Source organism: Vanellus vanellus, assembly GCF_965231255.1.
Source record: "Vanellus vanellus genome assembly, chromosome: 5".
Lineage (NCBI taxonomy): Eukaryota > Metazoa > Chordata > Aves > Charadriiformes > Charadriidae > Vanellus > Vanellus vanellus.
Window position 1 is genome coordinate 40,464,842 of NC_138910.1, and position 25,778 is coordinate 40,490,619.

At 42.4% G+C, this 25,778-nt stretch overlaps 1 protein-coding gene across 1 annotated transcript in view; it reads right to left on the reverse strand.

Annotated features, from left to right (window-relative positions):
- The window catches only part of ERBB4 (erb-b2 receptor tyrosine kinase 4), a gene marked incomplete at its 5' end in the record, with an annotated part of 657,878 nt that overhangs the window by 315,776 nt on the left and 316,324 nt on the right, over positions 1-25,778 (reverse strand). Inside the window, one exon of the mRNA XM_082483856.1 lies at positions 1,739-1,925. Coding sequence (XP_082339982.1) covers positions 1,739-1,925 — 187 coding nt within the window. The remainder of the gene's footprint in view (positions 1-1,738; positions 1,926-25,778) is intronic.

A 25,778-nucleotide genomic window follows, 5' to 3' on the forward strand; every position in this document is an offset into this window, starting at 1 on the left:
TTTGCAGGGCAGTTTTGGTGCTGTGCCAATCACGTAAAAGCGGCTTCCAGAGAGAATCTCTGGAGTCAGACAAACTGCCTATTGGCGCTGGGCAGCTGGATCAAGGAGAAAATCTTGAGCTGGGGCCTACAAGATAAGGTTTTTTACCTTACTAAGCAGCAAAGCCATGGCTAAACAAGCACTGAAAATACAACCCTCACTTCCTGGCAGAACAGCAGCCTCAGACCCAGGAGGAAAGGGTTCCAGTCCTTCTCTGGTGTTGGGCTCACATCACCTCTCTTTGTCTTTCACACTGCCTAATGTCTTTTACAAAGCATTTTGAGACCCACAGACAAGAAACAGCATACAAAGAAACAGATAACGCTATTATTACCCGATGCTATGGCTCTGTATTATGTGAAGGCACAGACAGCCACAATGAACCCTCTAAATCAGAAAGGTGGGAAGAAATGTGGGAACAGAAGAGGAGGGAATTGCATTACAACAGTGATAGGGAGAAGAGTAGTAGATGGCAGGGATTTAGAGACCTTGGGAAGCACTCTGATATCAGTGTGATGGTCTCAGTAAGGAAAATTGTTAAAAATATGACCAGAAGAGCCTGATCAGAAAGAGTCAGACAAAACTGTTTTATTTTGTAAAATATTTCAAGCCGCCTTTTCCCTCCTGTTTTTGAAAGCTTAGCTGTACAGCCCGGTGAGGCTTGAACGAGGAACTGTAAGCACTGGTATGCCGCTCTGAATACAGTGACATGAAAAAAGCAGAGGGAAGGGTGCCTAAATATAGTTCAGAAGGCTCCCACCTCCCTGTATTCAGGTTCAAACTCCACATCCAGCTCAGGTCAGTGATTTTCAGTCAGCAATGAGCCACTAGCAGAAATAAGGCCATTTCATAACCACCAAAGCTTAGGGTAGAAATAATCGTAGCTGATGATGAAGCAGGTATAAATAAAATACTTCCAGTGAACGCCCTTAAAAAGAGTTTGCCACTGCCTGCACTTTATTATGTTACAGTCCAGTGATATTTAGCCAATTTTTAATCTCCCAAACCACTGACTGTAGATCCTCAGCTGGGTGAAAGGAAATGTCGATCTACCCTACATCATGATCCAGCCCTGAATTTAGAAACAAACATAAAACCATGGACTTGGCTTAAATTTTTCCCTCAAGAAAATAAGCACTTTTCTCACTATATATAATACACTATTTTTGCTTAGGAAAGGGATTTCTAAAATTAAATACACCAAAGACACAGACTCCCCCTCCCATCCTCTTTCTCTCCCCTCACCCCCTCCCAGTGCAGCAGCAAGGGTGGTGACACAGACAGCAGCAAGAGCAGAGGCAGAGGGGACGCTAATCCTAAGCTAAATTGGCAGAAAATACGTAACACCTAAAGCAACACACGTGCAATAACCAGGGATCACAAGGAAAACAACATGCTCATGTTCTCAAAACTAAGAAACAAGTTCATGTACCCTTTCAACAACTATTTTTGTTTCAAATATGCTCTTGGCGTGATCTCCATACGCAGCCTTTGATCAGTACTGAGAAAAGTACAGTTGTGAACCAAAAAGGAATGAAATTAAGTACCAATGAGCCTCTCAAACAACGTAACAACTGTCAGCCTCTCGTGGTACCTCTGTTATTTGCAGAATGCAAGTGACTGAGAGAACTGGGGCAAATATTCAACAAGCTCATTTTTTTATTGCAACTAATCCATAACATTTGTGAATTTCACTTACCTGTCAAGTTCTTCAAACCAAGTTCCCTGAGTCCAAAGTTACCATCCTTTCTGTAGTTAAGAAATATTGCCAAAGCATATCGCTCTTCATAGAGTTTGGTCCCACGAACAATGCGCAGGTTCTCCAATGGCAGGTATTCAAACTGATTCAAAGCCACCAAAACATAGCCTGTGACTTCTCGGATAGACTGAAAGACAAAAATTAAACAAATACATTAGAAATAATCCATTTTTAATTGTTCTGAATTTCTCATACAGTGGATGCTTTAGTATGAGATGCTGATATCCAAGAAAAAAAATCAACTTTGGGAAACAAATTCTGTTTCAACTTCTTAACCACATTTCTGTTTCAATTTAACTGAGTTTATTAGAGATACTGGTTGGAAAACTAGAAAATAAAGACGTAGACATTCTTTTCAGTTTTATTAAACTTGAGCAGAAATTCACAGTAAGTATTAAAGGTGCATGAAAGGATGATGTTGCACAATTCAAAGCAGGGAGCAGGTCAAAAGCCTCTGCAGGACCTCAGCAGAATCCACTGGGGCAATTCCACAGCCCAGATAAGATTGTCTGTCTGCAAGTAACTCTCTATTATACAGGATATTCTAGGGTGCAGCTGATGGGACACAACACGCAGTAAGAGAGACACCTATGGAAGAGCTCACTATCAAACAGGAAAGGATGGTAGAAATGGGGGTGCAGCTTTGGAAGAGTAAAGACAAAGCACAGCTGTATTAATACCCACTTTTGTAATTCTAAATGAAATCAATCACTGAACATTTGCAAAGATTCAATGTCAAGTTTCATTTGGAAGTACTGGAATTATACAATGATATATATCCCAGACTTTGACCAAAACTGGTATCAAAAGCTTTAGCAAAATGATTGCTGTGTCTTTGGGTTAGCTGAAATCTGTTTGCTTTAGATGAACTACACAAAACCACTCCTGCTTATACTCAGGAACTGATTGCCTGGGCTGTAGAGGACAAAACCACCCCAAAACCCAGTAACTAGAAACAGTTTTTCAAAGTCCAAGAGATTAACAAAACTAAGATATTTTTAGAAAGGGAAAAAAGATTTAAAAGTAAGCTCTTTTAGAAAACAAAGTTCATTCTAAGCAATTTAAAATGGCCTAGAAATCTGAAAATGCCTTTGAAAAGTGTCGTTTCAACACTCACATAGAGCCCCACCATCCTCAGCAGGACTCCACACAGGCTGAGGGGATGTTCCTGCCCAGAGCTGCTTCCGGAAACAGGACCTCCATGTTGGAAAGGGTGTCTCCAATACAGTTTTCAAATCTCACCTAATTCCATGCCTGCAACAGCCTGCAACCACTGTATATGTATATGCATATTTACGTGTGTATGTATATTTAATGGACAGAAATTGATATAACTACTTGTGCGCTTAAGTGAATGCATGCACTTTTTTCTTTCCTTTGGCAAAGTCAATACCTTAAACAACATACAGAAAGAAAAAATCTGCTTAAAGTAATGTGCACAGACTATAACTAATATGATGGGGACTCCAGTCAATACCATAATAAAAACAAACAGCCAAACAATAGCAGGCATCAAATTAAATGTGTTGTGTATGTATCATTAATAAAGGCAACACGGATTTGCAACACAAAGGACAGGCTTTTGCTTTGCTGGTTCAGAGTTGTTGCCATGATTTTATATGTAAGTGTGTAAGAGCCTTTTAATTAGGTTTATAAAAGTTGATAAGGTTATTAACAAGCGTGGCAGTATACATAAGGAAGGATTTATATGCCACAGACTCTAGGCACTAGCTGTCCTTCTAAAGTCAGACATCTGTACTCAGCTGAAGCTGCTGAAAAAGCTCTGGAGCTATTTCAAGATTTGCTTGGCATCTAAACAGAGCACAGTGTCATTACAGGACTTTGATGAGAACCCAGTGAGTTGAGCTAGGTTGAGAAGTACGGTTCAGTAGCTCAATATTAAATGTAGAGCTGCATTATACCCTGGGACACTGATTCCATTATAATCAGAAGCTTTCCAGCACTTTCATGATAGCTCTTTACTTTCAGACATTTCAGCTTAGCCAGTTTGGTCAGGAATTTGTTTTTCATCGTACGCAAAAATTTCCTGAAGCTGGCTTTTGTAGCCTCTCTTCAGAATTAGGAAATATTAAGATTATACTCATGGCTTCAATTTCTCCACTGATATTCTAAGGATACTATGATTGCTGTAATTAATTTAAAAGGATGTTTAACTTGGAATGGAGTTGAAAAAAATTAAAAGTGGTTCCAAAGCTGTATCTGACCAAGTCCACCCTGCCAGGTTTTGTCACTTATAACCATGTTTTCTATTTTTAGGGTATGTCTCATTTACTGCCGTACAGCAAATCCACCTGAAATTGCCCTAATTCAGCATGGCACTGAAATTAAACACACACACACTCACCAGCAAATCTTCACTCCAAAATTAAAAATAAAACAAACAAACAAAAGAGGAGAAAAGAGCAAAGTTTTGTTGTTGATAATTGTGAACTGCCGCCCCTAACACAGAAGCCTTGGTACTTTCTGTGTTTGTTTTATCCAACTGATGTAACAAATTATGGCAAGTATTTTGACAGTCCAGAGGGTCCCTTCCGGTCCCATGGCTTCCACCAGTATTGCAACACCTATTATTTGCTAGAGAAACTGTAATGCTAATCGCTGCAAAACAAAATGATGAAAATAAACCTAAGGGTTTCCAATTTACTGGAATACAGCAATCAGACTCAGCAAATCTAGTGGTCTGTTATATTAATTTGGGGATTCATTTTATTTCTTAATTCAAATGTGAATGAAAAAGGCAGAGCAATAATGTGTTTTGCAAGATGGTGTGCTTTCTGATTGGTCCAGCTTGAAAAAACGTACTGGGAGTGTAGGAGGCAGCACAGGTTTTGGCCACTCCTGGCCAATGCTGTCACTTTGCCAGTCGCTGCTAGTTTTGACATGATTCTTACTGAAAATGGACACCTGCCCACTTGGAGCTCACTCCAAGCCCTGTTGGAGCCACTGCAAAGATGTCTGTTGTCTTCCATGCAGACTCACAAATCCCCATGCCAGACGGGATAAGACAGCCTGATCTCCTCCTCTGCAGCTTATGCCAAGGTTAGGCATGATTTGAACCTCCCATCCTTTGTATACAAGGTGGAACACTTTCCTGTTCAGGTTTCCTGAAATTAAGTATAAGCTCAGGTATCCTAATGCTCTATCTATAATGCTGCTTTTGCTTCAACGTTAATCTGTGTCCCACCATGAAGGTGGAGTGATTCACAGCAGCGGTAGTTTTGAGTGTCACCTCCTAGTTTGATTCTTCTGCCAGGGCTGGAGGTCCTTGCAAAAACGCATTTCTCATGAGTCTGTCCCTCAGGAAAGAAAAAAAGGAGACAAAGATGCAAATAACTGCATTTTGTTCCCGTAACCTATAACTAGAATGGAAAGAGGCAGATTAATCACCAACAGACTTAAAGCTAAAAGTTTCCAAGGGGGAAAACCAAATGAACTCTGGCAACCTACAGTCTTGTTTGCTGACTACTGTTGATTTTGTAGGACTCCCCCTTAACTTCATTACAGCATTATTTCAACAGGATTCAAGTCTGATATATTTACCAGAGAAAAGCTCTTCATCTACATTTTCAGACAGGAGATGGGTACACGTGCTCCACAGCTTGCTGTCCCTATGTCCCAGCACTGCCCTGCACCCCAAAACCAGGTACGGTAGCCTATAAACCAGTCTCCTAGCAGCCTCTACCATTCCCAGCATAGCCAATTTTTTGTTTTTAAACCTAAAAGAAACCACCCTTCAATGACAACGGATCCAGTCAGAGCTGTATATCGTGAAACTTCTGGTGCCCCCTCAGGGCACTGCCACAACATGGCGGCCGCTGCTCCTCTCAGCCGTGCCCAGGCAGCCGCCTCAGAGGGTGCGGGGGGGCGTGCGCAGGGCAAACAGAGAAACGGGGTCTCAAAATGACACCAAAAAGAAAAGGGTTATTTTCAGAGGTTCTTTTTTCAGGTGATGAACTGTAAAAATGAGCTCTAGACAACCCATTCCCTTAATTACAACTAATATTAGCTGAGCACAGGTAAAGCATTTTAAGCTCCCAACAGCAAAGCCAGAATTATCCTGTCAGCTGGGAGTAAAGGCAAGATTGTTCCTTGCCATCTTAAATCGTCCTTCTGCTCGAGTCAAATGAATCTGAGTGAAACGGAGCAAAATAACAGCGTAAACTTCATCATTCTGCCCAGAACAACAGATCAATGAACGATTAGGGAAGCTGATGTTTCTCATAAACATTAACACGTCTTCTTAACATCTATTGGGGAAGGTTAGGCTGTGGCTAAGGCACCGAAGAGAGTTATGTTGTAGGTTTTTATTTCAGCTGCAAACGCGTTACTTATCCAGTCGCTGAACCTGATCTGGCAAAGCCCTCATCTGACCGGACACGTGTCCCCGGCACAGGAGTCGGAGCAACGGCAACCTGCTGCGGGAGTCAGCCCATGCTTGTGGGACCCCAGACAACTAATTATCTTTTAGGTTAATTTTCCCCTTTCCCATAAAAGCTGAGTACATTTCGTGTATGCTTTGATCTCACTTTGAAAGTGCCAATAAACACAAGCGCAGGAGATAAGGATCACCTGAAGAATGAGTGTGTTTGATTCACAAACATTTAAAAAAAATAAATCAAAACCCCATAAAGAACACGTATTCAGTATATTCACTTGAGAGACAAAGACAAAAACCTTTGCCTTTCCAGTGCTCATTTACAGTGAGACAGAGGTGCTTCAGTCCCCAGGGGAAGCCAGGGTGCCGCGCCCGGGAGGGAAATAGGGCAAAGAACTTTAAATTAGATATAAGTAGGGAATAAGCCAAGTGGACACTTTTCATCCCATCTGTTGCAAATACAGTAATTTCTATTTTCAGGGGATATCCATTTCACAAGGCAGCAGCAAGGCTCCTTGTGTGGCTCAGCTGCCAGCAGATAACAGACGTCTCCTGACTCTGATCCAAGGAGCTCGGCTGACCCTCCAACGTCAACTGTGTGCTTTGTCGCATTACATTAAATCCTAAGAAAGTCAGATTCCTAAGTGATACAAAGGGGAAAATATTTCCTAAGTGCATCATTCTTTTTTCCACTTTAACAAAGATTAACATGCCGCAGCAAAGTCATGATTAAAATAACAAATGTGAATAGTCACTGCCACGTCACCTCCTTCAGAAGCTTTTCACATCTCAAGTTCACTTGAACAGAGCATTTCACATTTTGCTTTTTGATCGATTAAAAGGTGCGTATTTGTATCTGGTTAAAACTGTGCAACATCCAACTGGCCAAATTTGTTTCCTGTTTTTATTATGAGGAAGAAACACAATACTGCAAAGACAACACTTCCTTAACTTTAAACAAGTTCTCAGGACAATCATAATATCCACCTTCCCGAAATTCAGTCGGGCATGTTTGTGAATGTGCTGGTGACCTAAAACACCATCAATCAGTTTCATTATTTGTTCATACATTTTCACCCATGCAATGCAATACATCTTTCATTGTCATAATTAAAAAATTAGCATTTACTGAATAACCACAACGTGGCCTCTAAGCAGGTACAGCACTTGCAATGCTAACTCTAAGGAAAACACTAACATCGAAAGTGTGGAAATAGCTAGTTTATTGCAATTTCTGGAGCTCAAGTAGCTGTTCCATGCATTGCTCATTGATGGTTATGAATTTTTAATGACACAATAAACAGAGATTTTCAAAGGTGTTCAGGAGACATTTACGGGATTCAGGCACATGGCTGTTGCCAGCTTCTCTCAAAGCCCCATCCATAACCATGAGAAATGTGTAATACATACTGACATTTCTTATGTCTAAGAGGACACCCTATTTAGAGACAACATCAAAGCTAACACAGAGCACCCACAGAAGGAATTTTGTTCCACAACAAGCTCGTGTCTTGTCTCCTTCCACACTATGCACCCTTCAATTACGTCAACACTCATGAAATTGTGATGTTAAGCCCTTCTGAGCACCAGCGGATTTTCAGATATGCTGTACAAGCTTCAATAAAAACCCCTCAAGTTTGAGCATGCTGAACAATATGAGAATGTAGATTGTGCAAAACATTTTTCTGGTGCCTGATCCAGAAGCAAGCCATGTATCCTAACCAGAGCTGCCTTGGCAGCTGCTGAGAATTTATTGTCCAAAACACTAAAGTTGCAGTTTAGATTCAAACGTTACCAAAAACCAGAGGAACTTCTGGTAGTCTTTCAGTTTGCTTTAAGATGTATTAAAGGCAAAGGAAGGGTTTAGACGTAATTTTGTAAAGAGCTGTACCTGAGGAGCCTTGCACTGCTGCATGGCTGCAGAATAGAACTATCATTCAGTCATTTAAAACAGCTGGTAGAAACTTTAAATCATACTCTTGTCCTCACAGACAGCTGGTCTTCTTTGGTAATACGCTTACAAAATATTAATAATATCCTAAGCAGCAGATCAATGGATTGAATATAGCATTGTTTCCTCAAATTTAAAGTAGGAGTCAGTTAGATGCATCTTTTGTTAAAGCCCTAAAAAGAAAAAAACTCTAAGTGAAGATTTTGCCACTTAATTTGCAGGGAGTCGCTGAACTAAAGCCTTTGTTTTCTGAATGGCAGGTTTTTACATTTCATTATTCCAAGAGTGGGACTCTTCTTACATTAGAATAGGACAATTAGCTGTGTAGTTAGTTATTTACCGAGTCTGCATACATGAGGCAAGTTAGGCTGAGTCTGAACTAATACACATTACAGAGGATTTTAGGGAGGGCTTGGAGACAAAACAAATGCCAGTCTAGAATCCATTAAACTTCAGATCAATTCCCAAATCTGGCATTTGGAAAAGAAGCCCTATAAATAACACACAAGTGATGGTGATGGACAAACACATGGGGAGCCTGTGAAATGTGTATCTTGGCTCATTTTGCAAAATATTGCTGGGAAAACAATGTGGGATGTGAAAAATAAAACAGTAATAAACAAAATAACAAAATAATGTCAGAATGGGAAAATTAAATAGAAATAATAGGTAAATAACAGGAAAAAAAACCCCAACCTCAAACCAGGACACTTTTGCTTTCAAATTTTGAAATACAGCGTCTAAAAGACATATCCAAGTATTCTTCCTGTTGACCAAGTTAGACTTAAGCTCAGGTGTCAGCTTGCACCATGTGTCCATGCCCACTTTTCAGTAAAAATATCATCTGAATAGAGAAACTGATCAGGCTGACATCAATATCTGAGAGACTTCCCAATGTTTTCTGTCTAAAACATACTTCCTCTGTTTGTGTATCTGCTTAGGAGGTGTCTAGCTTTCAGGTACAGGGGGCTGCCTGAGTGCACACAATAAATCCTAAGCTGGTTATGTTGAGCAACATTACCACCTAGACAAAGACTCCACTCTGTAACAACCCCATCTTCACAGCTAACATCTTTCTGTCCTGAGGAAAGCTATGGATGACTACATATTTAGCAAATCAGTAAGAATTTTGACATTATATCTGTAATACCCGATTGGCCTTCAACATATTTGCAGAGTGGTTTCCAGAAGAGTTTATTGTATCATCTCCCAAGGGAAAACTTGGTCATAAATTAGATCGGAAAGACTAAAATGAGAGCATTATGCTGTTACAAAATGCTTTACCATTTGGGCTGTTTAGTAGTAGCTACATTTCGCAGAAACTCAAAGCACAACAGCTTATAGCTGCCCAGTTACAGAATTTCTAACTGGAGAGATTGATGCTTTTTGCTTTCCCTGCTTTTGGGAGCTTCAATCAAGTAAATCATGGTTTCTTTCTAGGCAACATAAAATTGCACAAACTGCTACTTCATAAACCAAATAATATCAACGCTCTGGAAGGCTTTTAGGAAAGTAACAACCATGGGAAAACACATCCCCTTTCATCAGTTTCCCTCAGACTGCCAAAGCGTATGAGAAGCTGTGAGCACATGCGAGGGTCTCGGGACGCTTTCACCAGGAAAGACAAAGTGAGGGCTGTCTTAGCAAACTGCTTTAGAGAGGCAGCGCGGGCCAGCAGCACAAGCACTGCATTGGGATATCTGTGTCAACTATCAGCTTTGATGTTTCTTTTTTGTAGTTAGACCGTACAGTACTTGGAGCAGAGGTGCTTTCCTAACAACACAAGGAGCTTTGACCTTAGTTGTCACCTTCACCGCACAATGCTTCACGGTCATATTTACACAAAGTGCCGACTGCAGTGCCACAGGCATCCCGAGATGTCAGTGGACTGAACCAAGTTGGTGTATTTATTTTGGCAAAACAAGATATCATCTGCAAAAGAAGAAAAAAGCATTTCAGTTCCTCGTTGTTCCTATTTGTGATACGCTAAACCCCCATGACATCTTTGCTTGTGTCTAAGCTGAACTACATCTTGGGAGGCTGCTTACTTGGTCCTCCAGATCATGAAACTGGTTGGAACACAACAGGGACCCCATCCATGCCCAAGTCTCCTTCCCAAGGAAAGAAAATGGAAGAGGAGGAGGAGAAGGACCAGCGCTCACGGTCTCCCATAGCTCAGAAGCACTCTGGGTTTCTCCAGCTTACATGCAGCCTGAGACAGCAAGTGGTTGAAGCTTTATAGAGGGAACAAAAAGGAGAGGTGAAAAAGGATGCATTTCCCACGATGCTTATGAAAGGTCAAGTGTCTGATCAGAAGTCAAATGGAAGAATACACATGACATATGCAACGCAGTCTGTAACAGGGTGTCCAGAATTACACACTGCTGTAAGCTGCCTGCGAAGATCCTAGGAATGTTTTGTGGGCATTTAACAGTAAAAGGAGGTTTTATTTGTTCATTTACTCTATGATGAGTGACAGACTTTGTACCTCAGATACTGTGATTTCTTTCTTCCTAGTACACAGCCAGGTTAGTTGGTACAAATTACTGGCAAGTTTATAGTCAGCCAGAAAAAGTAAATGTGTTTATTAAAATTTCTCTACCATCTACTGCGGAAGCAATGGGAGCCCTTGGCTGGCATGATTCCCACTCCTTGGAGCAATGCAGAATGAATTAAACATCCCAGAGATCTGGTACAGAGATGGAGCTGAACAACAGGACTTCTATATTTTTCTATTCAAACTGCAGGTGAAGGTGTCAGGCCACTCCTGAAAGCAAAAGGCTATTTCTATTTCTGAACATAGGGACTGATTACACATAGTTAAAATGTGTTAACCTTGCCAAATTTCAGCTAAACAACCTCAGTCTGAGCTTTTGGGTTTTTGCAAGAAGCAAACGGCTGGCTGTCCAATCCTGAAAAAGCAGTTAGCTTCTTTTCAAAGAGCTTTGCTTTTCTTTCACAAGAAAATACTTTCTTAAAAACATACTTTCACTTTGTTTCATACGTGCAACAACCCCTCTTTAATGAGTATTTTAAATGCATTCCCTGGGAGGAACTGACTTTATTGGCACTCTAGGACATTTTTACACACATAAATTAGTGAATATTGGAGGAGCTGTCGACTGACTGACTGGTTTCGCCGAAGAGTCTTCATCCAAATATTGGATTTTAGCAACTCTTATTTCTAGCTGAGCAGATACAAATACATGATCTGAGCTCAACACCACACCTACGTGTTGAAACTATTTTAGCATTTGTAACTCTAATCTCTTCAAGAATAGAAACCCTGGAGAGATTCATTAATTGCTGGCTTTTGATTAGGTTTACTTCCATTAAGATAAAAAGTGAAGAGGCTTCTTGTTTTTTTTTTTTTAAAGCTGTGGTTTTGTTTTGTTTATCTAGAAGCTGGAGAATAGCTCTGTTATTCAGGCTTTAATAGATTGTTAAAGGCTCCTTCAAGGATAGATCCATAATTTATAAGATGTGAGCAATTAGTAAATGCATCTGATTTTCAAATTCAGAAATATTCTTTAGGAAGGACACATATACTCCAGATTTTGAGATTATGCCACCAACCAGGAAAACAACCTCTAATCCGCAGTGACTGAACTAACCATGAGATAAGATTTTTCTCTGCATTGATTCCACTACTTATCTTCAAGGGAGCATGTTAAAAACTTCTCCCACTCATTACATTTTCTGTGTGGTTCCTGAACTGAGCAAGACGTGCAATCTTACAGGAGATGGGAGCTTTTTTTAATCATGTCCAGGATAACCAGACACCTTAAATATACCATTGTTCCTACATGCAATTATTGAATCAATGAACAAATTCTGGTTCCCTCAAGGTTCACAAACATCTTTTTTTGTTCAAATTATAGGTGAGTTTATGGAGGGGTGGTGTTGGAAAAGTTCTACATAAAATTATTTCTCTCTTTTCCAGGAACAAGACTAGCAAAAGTGTTTTGCTCTTGATATAAAAATTCTGAAAAGCTTAAAAATTAAGGGTCCAGAAGAAACGGTAGTTTTATGAAAGGAAAAGATGGGGAACGGGGCAAGAGATCGGAGAGGAAAGGGGAACTGCTCGTGATCAGGAGCAGAGAAGGACAGAATGTGTCTTTCCTAACGCAAGGCAGATTCAGGCAGCTGTCATTCTGGCATTATCTAATTTCTGAGTGCTTGGGTTTGCAATCTTACTGCTTTATTTTTATATCATTTTGTTCTTTTTTTAGGGGAAGCATGGCAGGAAAAGTGTAATACTCTGTACAAGATATCATTTCCTTCAATACTTATCACCAGCAAATGACTGGACAAGCAATCTTTTGCCAATGGCTTAATTAGAGGAAACCTCTATATTTAATAAAGTTCCTTAATGGACTGAACCACACACAATAGCTCGTTGAAGGAGAAAAAGCAGAGTGGTTATTGTCATAGCTAAGGATGGAAGAAAGGTTCAATCATTAAAGTCATTACAGAAACAATGTTATTAACTGTACAGGAATAATCTCAAAGGAGTTCCCAGCTGATTGACAATGATAAAATAATGCAGCAAGCTAGAAAAGGGCCTCTCTCTCACCTGTTTTTATTAATACCCTTATTACCTTTCCCTGAAAGTCAGCTTTTCACAAGCTATTATTGTACTTAATATTAAATAAAATTAACCATGGCAGATTTTGAATTATGTCTTCTGAAACCCTAAACAGAGGGTGCTCACCAGTGCACCCTCAGCTGGGATGTGCTCTTCAGCAGGAGTGGTTGTGTGGCCAGACCCAAAAAAACCTCACGATCCACCTGTGACCCTGAGACACTGAGCACTGCACCCGAGTGAACCAGGCTGGGTCCAAAAACTAGAGAATCAGCAAAGTCTGGGCTGAGCAGACCGAACTTGTCCACTACTGCCTCCTTAACCTCTCTGACCACATTGGGGACATATCCTCCCTCAGAAAGAGGACGCAAGGGGTAGAGTGGTCATCTGAGACCCAAGACCAGGCTTTAGCATACCCAGCAGAGATTTCTCTTTCAAGAAGGGCTTTCTCTGCCCAAAGTTGGCAGCCAGCTGTTGGCTTGGTAATGGCCTTGAAAACGTGTCTGACATTCAATATTTGGGGACACAGGGAACGAAAAGATGGCGAGAGAGAGAGAGGAAAGGAAGTGCTCAAGCACCCAACTACACCAGAAGGCCAGAAGTGGCATTTCATATATATTAATTGCTTTACAGTCTATAAACTATATAGAAAGTGCCAGCTGCTGTGAGCTAGGACCATCAAAGGTCAGATTATCATGAAATCATTACAGGAGAGGCTGCTTTTACTTAGCACATAATTGCTGAATCTAAGCACACTCCATATAACCAATAGGAAAATGAATTATTTAAATACTCTTCTTTTAACAAATAGTATTACCATTTTAATTATACCAGTATTAATTTGACTCTAAAAAGTGCCTGAGGATTTTGCAGAATTAAGTTTTGCCACTTTGAAGTTTTCAGAAATTTCTCACCTTCTGCACAACATCCATGTGTGTGTATATATATCTATATTTAGCTTTTGTATGCATTTACAAATATGCATTTAAAAAAAAAGCGTATGCATTTGTATTCCTGCAGGATTTCTTGTCTTTGGGTATTCTGAGTGTCTAAAAATGCAATCTCTAGGTAGTTTCCTTGCTTAGTTGCATGCTGCTGTGAGACAAGAGAAAAATCCTGGCTAAAATTGCAGTTTTTTCTCAGTTGACCAAAACCAGTTTTCATTCTCACAACACCCAGCCTGACTTTAGGACTCAATCAGCAGGTATAATACCAGGTTAAAGTTGCAGGCATTTCTGTCTCCAAAGGACCTTTTTTTTTCTTTTTTACCCAATTCTCTTCTATTTGTAGCAACCACTGCTTTTAAGAATGCATTGGGAAAGCAGAAGATGGCAAGTCATGGGTATTTTCCTCCTGGAGATAGAGTCAGTATATATATATAGTCAGTATATGCAGTGCCAGCTCCCTGTATACATACATGCTATTTGCTAAAGTACGCTTTTCCAAACATTACAGCCAGACAACTACTCTCTCCATACCGCTCCGCAGCCACTTTATCCAATAATTTTTCTCCTTCCTCTTTTCTCACATGGCCCTAGACAGAAGAGACACTTTTGAGTTCTCATAGCTCATTATTCCCAGCTGCTCTGAATTTCACTTACTTTCCCACAGGAAGTGTGGGTTAGATGAATGGACAGCGGGGTGGACTGAAAACTGGCTGGCAGATAGAGCTCAGAGGGTTGTGGTTGGCGGTGCAGCCTGGTTGGAGGTCAGTAACAAGTGGTGTTCCCCAGGGGTCAGTACTGGGTCCAGTCCTGTTCCATATATTCATCAGTGACCTGGATGAAGGGGTAAAGTATACCATCAGCAAGTTTGCTGATGACATGAAACTGGGAGGAGTGGCTGACACACTGGAAGGCTGTGCCACCATTCAGTGTGACCTGGACAGGCTGGAGAGTTGGGCAGAGAGAAACCTAATGAAATTCAACAAGGGCAAGTGTAGGGTACTGCATCTGGGTAGGAATAACTCCATGCATTGGTACAGGTTAGGGGCTGACCTGCTGGAAAGCAGCTCTGTGGAAAGGGACCTGGGAGTCCTGGTGAACAACAGGATGACCATAAACCAGCAATGTGCCCTGGTGGCCAAAAGGCCAATGGCATCCTGGGGTGCATCAAGACAAGCGTGGCTAGCAGGTCTACTCTGCCCTGGAGACGCTGTATCTGGAGTATTGTGTCCAGTTCTGGGCTCCCCAGTTCAAGAAGGACAGAGAACTGCTGGAGAGGGTCCAGCAAAGGGCTACAAAGATGATTAGGGGATTGGAGCATCTTTCTTATGAGGAAAGGCTGAAGGACTTGGGTCTTTTTATTCTGGAGAAAAGAAGACTGAGGGGGCATCTTATCAATACTTATAAAGGGAGGATGCCAGGGGGATGGAAACAGTCTTTTTTCAGTGGTGCCCAGTGACAGAACAATCAGTAACGGGCACAAACTTGAGCATAGGAAGTTCCATCTAAACATGAGGAGGGATTTCTTTACTTTGAGGGTGGCAGAGCACTGGAAGAGGCTGCTCAGAGAGGTTGTGGAGTCTCCCACTCTGGAGACATTCAAAACCCGCCTGGACGCTGTCCTGTGCAACCTGCTGTAGGTGACCCTGCTCTGGGAGGGGCGGTTGGACTAGATGATCTCCAGATGTCCCTTCCAGCCCTGACCATTCTGTGATTCTTGCATGGTCCCAGTGGCCCAGGGCTGTGTTTGCTATTGCTTCCTGACCCATTCTTGCCAACCTGAGAACTCCATACCAGGATGCACCAAGCACACCCTTCAGTCCTCAAAAATATCTTACGGAATGAATAAATCAATTCAGCTTTACTGCATTAATTCAGTAATTTCATTTATTGAATAAAAGTTGGACAGTGTAAGTCCTGATCCTTTGAAGTCAATAAACATAATTTCACAGGCTTTGAATCATGTCCTTGATTGGTGAGGGCATGCCCAAAAAAATCATTTGATCATATGACAACCTTACATAGATATTTCCAGGATGTCTCAAAACCAGCCTTTTCTGTCCCTTAAACACATGAGATATGATGGACTTCTTATGTGCAGACCACACCTTACATGCTTCAACATTTGGAAAAGTTTTATATCCAACTATATGACCAGCCAAACACTAGCACCTTTGGTTGTCTGCTCATTTGAAATATTGTGTGTGTGTGTGAGCTTGCACATGTAGCACTTCATACTCTGGAAGTTCTACACGCTGGGGGCAGGAGTGGCTCATCTGTAGCTCTCTGGTTCACAGATGCAGGGAAGATATTTATAGTATTTTTCCTGATGGGTTTCCAGGGATGGCTGACCTTTTGGCTGGATACTTTAGCATCCTACTTTGCCAATGTCTGTTACAGTACTTTCCTATCCCTGTTTGACCCTGCCAGTCCATGAATAGTAGATACTAAATTAAAGCATTACTAACCAAGGGATAAATTCTGTCCAGGATGCAATGCTCACAGACCTTAATTACATTTGGCAGTGCAAATATTAAGGGCCTGTCATTGTTAAGAGCTTTGGGCTTTGGCTTCTGTTGGACCAGAGCTTGAAAAAAAAGGGAACTATCAGCCACCCACACCTTCTCAAAAGCAAAGGGTTTTTATTTCACTTGGGATTTGCATGTGTGCTGGTGCTGTCCTATAGTTCAAACTGCTCCCAGGTATTGACAGCAATTAATACATCATTTTAGGTTTTGCTTTAGTACTACTAAACAAGCTAAACTCAGTTCTTCTATTCTCCTCTTCTTTTAGAAGCTCTCTATTCCCTTCCACCAGCCCACTAGTGCATTCCTCTGTTCCCCATCCATAAGAGAGGATTTAGTAAGTTTTCCTTTGCCTTCATAAAACTGCCACCTCTTCCTCTTCCCCCCCCCCCCCCCCCCTTCTTGTCCATTTAGGCTATAAGCTTTCCAGAAAAGGGAAAGGTCTACGTCATACGATGTCCTACACTGCATAATAGAATTCTTAACTGAAAGGAAGATGCAAAGTCAAGAGTAAAACACAAATTATCAGTAGTTACAGAAAAATGGCTGTGATCTTTGCAAGTCAATGCTTAGAGCTTAGTGAAAAGAGCTGAAAAGTTTCTGTTCCATATAAGCATCTCTTTCAAATTATTCATTAAAACAGAGCCGATGATAACATCTGCACACCCTGTACTACAAATCCCAGCAATTCTGGGAACCTTCCAGTGAAGGTTCATTGACTTTTCCATCTTGTCTTTCCAATAATTCATGTTGGGCTCATGTGAAGCCCAAAGACTAAGGTTAATCTGTCTCACCAGCACCTAAAAATCAGCAGGCACTCCTATCTAAAGAGATAATTACAACCCTGGCCCTCCAATAGCGTTGCCTTGCCATAATATTATCAACGCGGTACAAATAGCTACATGGGACTCCCAATAACCCAAATGACCAGATTCCCAGCAAACTTCAGGGAACAAAGAACTGACACCCTGGCTCTCGACATAGCATCGTGGGCTAAGGGATAACGTCCGCTGGAGAAACTTCGCTATCCTAGCCACCCTCACTGCAAATACTAGACCTAAAGATACAGATGAGAGATGAGGATCTGGAAGGCACTGGAGGCTCATTCTCATGTCACTTCACATTCTGATGTTTCCAAAACCAAGGCAAATTACATTTTCCTTTCCTGCCAGAGTCAAAGTTAACTCACAGGACACTTAAAAATTAACATGTCCTTTGCTTTAGCTGTTCTTGATGAGATTTATAACTGAAGCTGAATCAATTAAAACAGACAGAACTCTAACAAAGCATCACTTTAAACCACAATTTCATCATTCCCCTCCGAGGGGCCAGGAAGCAGGGGGAGATACCTGAGGCCAAACTTACCTAATTGTTCCACAAGAAATCCTTATGTTTAATCACAGGCTGCTTCAAAGGAACTCCCGAGAGTTTTAATTAATTATCTTCATGCTAGTCCTTTCGTGGAACTGAAAGTACTCCCCCACTCTTATCTTCACCAGCAAGCCATCACTTTCTGCACTGGAGGACACCTGAGGAACAGGACTGGTTAAGCTGACAATGGGATTGTACACATGTGTGTGTCTGTGAAGGGGAGGGCTACAGAACAGGTGGCCGGACAAAGAGGTTTGCTGGCTTGCACAGCCCCTCAACAGCAGGTATTTTCCTTCCAGGAAAGTTGTACTGGGATTAATTTCATCTGTACTTACAACACTGAATGTGTATTTCAATATTAGCAATCATGTGACATGCCAAATAGAAGGAAGTATTTTCCTTTCAGAGAAGCAAACAGGCTCAGGTCTGATCTGGAGAGCTCCTGAACTGCAGCATAAGTTCAGGAACTCCCTTTCACATCCCCAGAGGCTCTGCTGTGCTTAACACAGCTGTAGCCAGCTCCGCTATGATGATATCCGTCTTCCTCGGCAAAGGCTCGGTCATGGTTCAGGCAGGAGGACAAAGAACCATGTTATGCCCAGCTACAGCCGGGGGACGTCAGCTGAGGTTTTCACTGAAAAAAGACTGGAACTCAAACTCCAGCACTTTGGGATGGAGGCACATACACGTGGGCATGGACTGGAAAAACTTATCCTCGCTCTGTAAGCTAAAGCATATGCTTACATGCTTTCTGAATTCTGCCTTTAAGAATGTGCTCCAAACGTTGCAAGTCACAGGCCTGACCCTGCTCTGCAAAATGCATAACAACACGCAGCTGCTGCTGTCATAACGCAGATGGAAATGTCGTCTTTTCTGCCTCAGGATGTCCTCTCTGGGTGATGTTAGCATGTCAAACTCCACCATCCTTTCCAAGCCAACAGCATTTTGATGGGAAAATGATTTAATCAGAAAAGCACCTTTAGGTAAAAAGTTTCTGATACTTTTCTCTGAAGCTATGCTTCATGCAAAACTCTGGCTGGTGCATATTTTGGAGGCCAATGTCTCAGAAGATTGTCATGGTACAGACGTTTGGGTTTAGTCCTTTCTTGTTTTGTCACATTTCCTTTGTTAGGAAGAAATTCTTGGTGTAACCCTTGAATGAGTCTAGATGGTATCCCTGGCTTAAGGCATGGAGCATCCCAAGTCTCCCCCCTCCAGAATCTGACTTATCTAGTGCTGGAGAACTATTGTCTTACTCCCTGAAAAATAAAAATTAACCACAGCATAGCACTGTGCATTGTGGTGGGACAGGCTCCACCTGAAGCAGATCGGGACGGATGATGAAGTTTTGCTATGGGTTAAGGTGTTTGTAAATTATCAGAGCCACAAGCTCTGCCTTGAAGGCTTGTTCACAGCCTAACTACAGTAATGACCAGCTCTAGATATTACTGCACAGCATTCAGCTCTCTAAACATCCTAAACACTCAGAATCAGGCGACACTGGGAGATGACTGGGGTGCTGAATTGCTGTCTGCTCCTTGGCTCCCTACACTTACCCCATTCAGCACGTCTACAAATTTTTGGAGACCAACTACAGAATGTGGAAACTGTTAGAGGAGGTTTAGCAAGGGCAAACGCACACTCTAGAAAGATAGTGTTACACCAGGCATGTATCTTCATCTTTTACGGTTACTGACTGCCTTTCCTAGGTCCTGCTTTTCCAAGCATTAGTAGGAATCTCTCTGGCAGCTGTTAAAGGGCTGATCGCGCATGGGTTGGTCAAATATTCTTCCTGCTCTTCATGTTCTGATTGAATTTTTCTCTTCAAACCACGACACTTGGCTAATCAGCATCATTTACGTTTCCATATATATAAAACTTGCTATTTCTGAGGCACAGCTAAGAAAGTAACTCTTTATTAAAGCTACTTATGTATACAAGGAAACTCGGCTCAAGACAGACAGGGGTAGGATAAGGAGGGAGAGAAAGAGCACTGCCTTCTAGGTGGGCAAAAATGCTGACATGACAAATCATCCTCCTTAATCAACTTATTTACCTTCTTGAAAGCTCACGTTGACAAACTACCTGAACTGGAGCAGCCTGGGAGCTGATATCCCTCAGCGTCCGCTGCAGTAAATTATTGCCTCGCTCTGCTGATGGAGATAGAGAGAAGTGATAGTGTTCCATAACAAAGGATAAATGGTAATATCCACCATTTCCTTCCACTCTGCAAAGAAGCTGCTAGTACAGAGTGCTTAGATTAGGAAGTCACTGCTATTAAAATAAAATGGCTTTCTCCCTTTTTTTCTATTTTCTCCCTAAGGTGAACAATGGCTATAAAAAAGCCATATATTTTCTAATAAATACTAAGCCGTGCTAGAATCAGATAACTGAGTTTATGCTAAGTTCTAAAATGCATTTTTTGGCAATAAATAGTCATTCAGATATCAATAAACATTGCAGACTTTATCATCCTCCTTCTGGGTTTTCAACTGGCAAAAGAGCTGTTTATGTTATGTGTCTTCAATTCCCGATTTCTCAGTATCCCGCTGCTGCTATTCCCACCCTCTTCGCATCTCAGAGGCGACTTCTGAGGTGCACGTGTGTTGCTACTGAGACAGCTCTGCTCCTTTGTACTTTTTCTGTGTATCACTCAGCAGATAAGCTTCTGCTTGCCACACCACAGATGCAGGCTGGGGACAAAGTATGGGAGACTACAAAGAGTTCCTACTGTCCTGAAAATAGCGATGGAACTAGTGGTAACTCCACGGCGTGGTTCCACTTTGGTAACTGTGGATTTAATTACTCACTGCAGAAGGACACAGCCATTAGCATATGCATGAAATGCCATACACCGCCTTTTACTAGACGTCTGTAATTACTGCAAAGTGAGAAACGTGGTTCAGGGAGTGGGGCACAAGGGAAGCAGGAGGTCATGCCAATGCAATAGCAAAGTAGCAACTGGAGACGGAGCCAGGGTGCAAGATCCCTCCAGTCTGCAACGCTGCACTGAGATCAGCACAATAAATAGGATGCTGTGAAAATGTTGATTAGAAGCAACGCATGGGTTCTGTTTCTCAAAAAAAAAAACAACCAACCCTGATGCTTACTGAGAGTGAGCTGAGAATCTGCTTGTTTTGCAGAATGAAGGCGATCAGCAGAGGAAAAGTGCTGGAAAACCTGTTTCGATCCTCTGCTGTGTCAATGGTGAACATCCCTTGAAGTCGGCAGCTACCCTGGGCACTCACCAGGTGAGAGACTGCTCAGCACACCTCTCTCTTCCCACCACTGGAGCCATGCCAACTCTGTTGCTACCACCTTTACTCTCCCACATCTCAGTGTGGCAGCTCCTGGCAAGCCCACAAAGAGGACTGCATTGGCTTCCTTTCGAGGAGCACTCAGCCCTATTTAATGGAAGAGAACAACACTGACCAAACAAGCTGCTTTCCATCAGCCCTCTGGAGGCACTGGCACCAAGCAGATGCTGCACCGGAGCTCCTGCCATCCATGGTTTGTGCATGGGAAATAATTCCCTGAGCAGCCAACACATCGGCCAGCTCATCCCTGATCCATTATGAGCTGAAGGGGCTGTGTTTGACACTGGCTGACACCAGCACAGGTCCTGCACAGCCAGGTAACCAAGACCCCATTAATACCAAAGGCATTTATTGGATTTTTTCACTTGGCTAGGCATTATTAGAACAGCATAAAATGCTGTTGCTTCGATCATTTATCATAATCCTAGTTCTTCTATCTGAAAAGCCTTCGGTCCTAAGCATTTCAGCTATGGCTAGTTCTGTGGCATTGGCCTTTTCTCCTCCCCCTAAAGCCCATTTATAAGTGAACATTAGTTCACCAGCTGCACACAGAGCTACAACATTGGCTCTAACACAGCCCTACGAGCTTGAAAGTTAGGATCAGGGCTGCCCACAGGTGGGTTTGCAAGTCACACCTAACACCCTGCAGTGTGGTAGTGTGCGGCTATAGCCACAAGGACAGGCTGCCTTAGGAGCCAAAACCATGAAATTACTAACAGCATTTACCACTTACTTGCTAGGCAAGTACAAACTAACAGGAACCCTCTTCACAGAGCAAAGCAGAGAGCAACAGCGAAGCAAATATTGTCAGTGATGCTGTCACCATGGACATAGCTACATTCAACTTTGAAGTGCTCTTAAATTCAGACAACTCTTAGTTAAACTCACAGGTTCCCAATTTCAGCAGATATTATGTCTGTTTATTAGGTACTATGACAGGACATACAACTCCTGCCCTTCTCTGGGGTTTGTTTCATTTAAGCAAGAGAGATTTAAACTGTCCTGCTCACTTAACACACCTTGTCCACCACAACTAACCTCTTCCATGAGCTGCACAAGGACAGATGGACAACAAGAGCTCAGGAGGCTGCAGTGCTGTGCTAAAGGGCGAGAAGCAAGGGAGAGAAAAAGGTTCAAGAGCAGCAGAAAGCACTGCTTCTGGTTTTCCCTAATGCTTCACAGGGGCATTTTCTCAAGACTAATAGTACGGTGAAGCTGGAGCTGCAGCGAATCGTATGGGGAGGCACTGACTTGGGCCCCTGTCATCTACCCTGTGATCTTCTTCCCAATCCTTACTGGAACGTACCATCATTCGAAACTCTACCGGACTGACAAATTTGGTTGAAACCAGACAATGAAAGTTAAAAGGGAAAGCAACTGAGTAACAGGTACACACAACCCTTGAATGCTTAAGAAACCTGTCTGTAAAGGGACTGGGTAGGGGAGGCCACCCATTTACCATCTCCCTACTCATGTTCAAGGCAGAAGCCACACATGTACTGGAGTAAGCTGACTTGAGATCGTTTATAATTTTGACCTTCAGCTTGGAATGAAATTCAAGCAGGGGGGACATTATACTAATGATGCAGGAATATTAAACACATAAACTGGATGTCTTTGGACAATGAGGATGAGCAATCCTGGAAAACTACTGAAAACACATGTGGGTGACCTGAGTTGGGGCTTTGAACAACTGGCAAGTTGACGGTGATGAGATTATGTGATGGAGGTCATCCAATTCGTTCTCCAGACGCTTCAGACAGCAGAAGGCTGGAGAAATAAGGCAGGACCAGGAGGAGAAAAACTCTGAAGGCAACAGACCCTTGCCTAAAGTATGCTCTGGAGCGCCGAAGGAACGGTGTCCAGACAAACTTTCAGTATCCTGGGTCTTGATGAAATGTGTGCCAGCCCGCCTGCAAAATAAAGACTGGGACAGGACTGGCCCCAGGAACCAGGATGTCCCCAACCCTATGCTTAATGCCGTAGGCCCAATGGAGAAACGTTAAACCACTGCAGCTGAAGATGGCACAACACAACAACACAACATTTTACAGAAGTTGAGGGCAGAGACAGAGGAGGTGCCAACTCTGGAGCCAAAATGTGCAGTAACAAAAGGATTACCTCCAGCGTATGTCTGGCACTTCCATTCCTCAAATGCTAGATTTACTCAGATACTTTTAAAAGCATTGACTATAAAAGATGTCAGTGTGATTGACTGACCAGAAAAATGTAAATAAAAGAGCCCTAAATTGCATCGTTTGGGTAAATATGTATTTATACAGTTTGGAAAGAAAAGCCTTGTTATTCAACTGTTGGACAGCAGCAGCGACACAGGAGCTGTTCTGGTTTATAATGCAAATCATGTAATTTGGGACACGCATTATGTGTATTAAAAATGCAAAGTAAGATCCATGTGAAATGCTGTTAATTTGCAGTAGCCACTTTTCAAAGTATAATTTCTCAGGCATTTACATATTTTTTCAGTAAAAAAATAAATTAAACAGTATTTAGAACATTTGCCATATCTCATTTGTTGGATCAAGATACTTTTGAGCTACAGAAAGATGAAAATGGCAATAGAAACTGGCAAATTACTAATTTCCTCCTTTTTTAAAAATCAAATATAAATTAAATACAGGAGTCTCCTATTTCTAATAGGCCAAACATTTTTAATTAAAAACAATCTGATCTCAATTGAATTATATGATCTTCTTTGCCAACTGCCAGCCCTTGTATTTATGCTGACAAAACAGAGGCACAGAGCATCCAGCAGTGAGAAGCTCCAAATTGAAGCAGAGTTGTGCTCTGCAGGTCAGCCCCACACAAGCTGGGCCTCGAGCAGGGATTAAGAGGGACGAAGGACCGGTTTTGACATCCCTAATAGGAGGGTCCGGCTGGCCCTAGCAGGAGTCTCACAGCTGCTCCAAACCTTTGCTGTAATTCTGTGTGGTTTGGCTGTTTCTCCCTCTCCACATGCCCTGTTAAAGGAGCTTCCCAGGACGATGGCTGGGAGGCGCAAACACGCACGACACGGTGGTTGCACATTTTTCCTACAGTTACCTTAAGAACCTCTGAGCCTTTCCACACCAGGGACACCCCCCACTGCTGTATCTTCTAGAGAGGGGGCTGTCTTCTCCCTTCCTACTGAATTGGCAGATTTATTCCCTAAATTTGCAGATCTTAAAAAATATCATAAAGATTACTCCCGCTGATCCAGAGGATCACTCTGTGCTTCTCCTTGCAATGTCAGTTTTGCTAGGTTGCTCTCCCTCGTCTCAGGAGGGAGCCTGAAGTCGGGGTGTGTTCCCCAAGCAAGGCAGCTTGCTGGCCAGAGCGTGGGAAGGGGTATCCAGATAAAATGAAGGACAAGTAAGTGAAAATAGTATGTTCCCACTGCAATACCACTCCAGGCAACCTTAAATTTAGGAATGTAATTTTGCATTGCCACAAAATGCAAAACCAATTCACATATATAAAGTTAGAAACAGAGATTTTATTTTCAGGTATTTGTCTTCACTTTAGTTTTGCTAGAATTGCTCACAACTGCCCAAATGAACAAGCTGGTGCTTGGGCCTGGGCAGGTCTCGGCTGTAAGCATTCTTCCTCGCTTACAAAAATTAAAGGGCTGTGACTGCCCAGGCCCTCCCTGCAGGCACAAGAAGCCGGGGGCCAGTAGTTCTCCTGCGTGGTACTGATTCCCACAGCAGAGCTAGAGCATGGAAATAGGATCTTTGGGTCTGAGCCCTAATCCCAGCCCTGGCTCAGCGGAGTCAGCGCATAACCCAAGGCAAGCCATTTTGGCGTGCGCCCCAATTGCTCGCTCTCTAATCCAAACCCCGGCGTACACACTGGGGAGCAAGCGAATCCACAGGCTTTAACAGCGTTTGGATCATGCCCAGTAATACTTGGTAGCACTCCTGGAGGTTATCGCATAGAAAGTATTATTTAAACCTAGCTACTTTATTATTTTCCCAGCGGCATGTCAAACAATAACCCTTGAAGTGGTGAAGCCAAGCCATAGTCTTTGTCAGATTAACCTTCCTAGAGGCCTTCTAAAATCAATTGCAAATGTTAGCTCTGAAGGACCAGGCAGATAAAAAGCAGTTTCTATCCCCCCCCCCCGCCCCCCCCAACTTTCATTTCAAGTTGCAAAACCAATCCACGGTCCTATTACAAATCAGATCTGAAAAATGCTGCTTGATTATTTTTTAAAGAGCTCAAACTAGGTCACCAAAAATAGAGTCTCTAATGGGCTAAATGTGGAAAATGACTGCTCAAAATTAACAAGTTCCTGGGCTCCAGGACTACACAAAAGCTTTTTGAGTAGATTGCTTGCAACTACACAAACTGTATCCTCTGCCACACATGGCAAAATCCCAGCCTGCCAGATGCTAAGCAATCATTTGTGCAAAGTGTAAAGTAGTTTTCAAAAAACCATAAAGGAATTTTTATTCTTGGAAAATAACTCTCTGGCTTCTTTTCCCTCCATTAGGAAGCACTTTATAAACATGGCTCCTGAGGCAGGCCAGCTAGGCCACCGCAAAGCAGAGGCTTTCAGTTCCTGTTGCTGCTCTCAGACTTTTCTCAAGCGTGTGGCGGGGGACACCATTCGATCCCCGGACTAACAGTCCCACCAGAAGTTTTCCATAAGAATACACCTTTATAGGCAACAACAGGCGTCATAGGGCAATTTTGCTGGGTAGCTCTAATCAGGGTTAGCAAGCCCTGCCAGGCAGCCTGCTGAACCACCGTGTTGAAAGCCACAAGAGAAGTCAGAACGCAGGGGATATTTACCTTATTTTCAAAACCAGGATAACCTCAACAGAAATGCCCTCCAGCCGGTGACTGCTAAGAGCCAATGACCACACATCAACATGCTACAGAAACATTA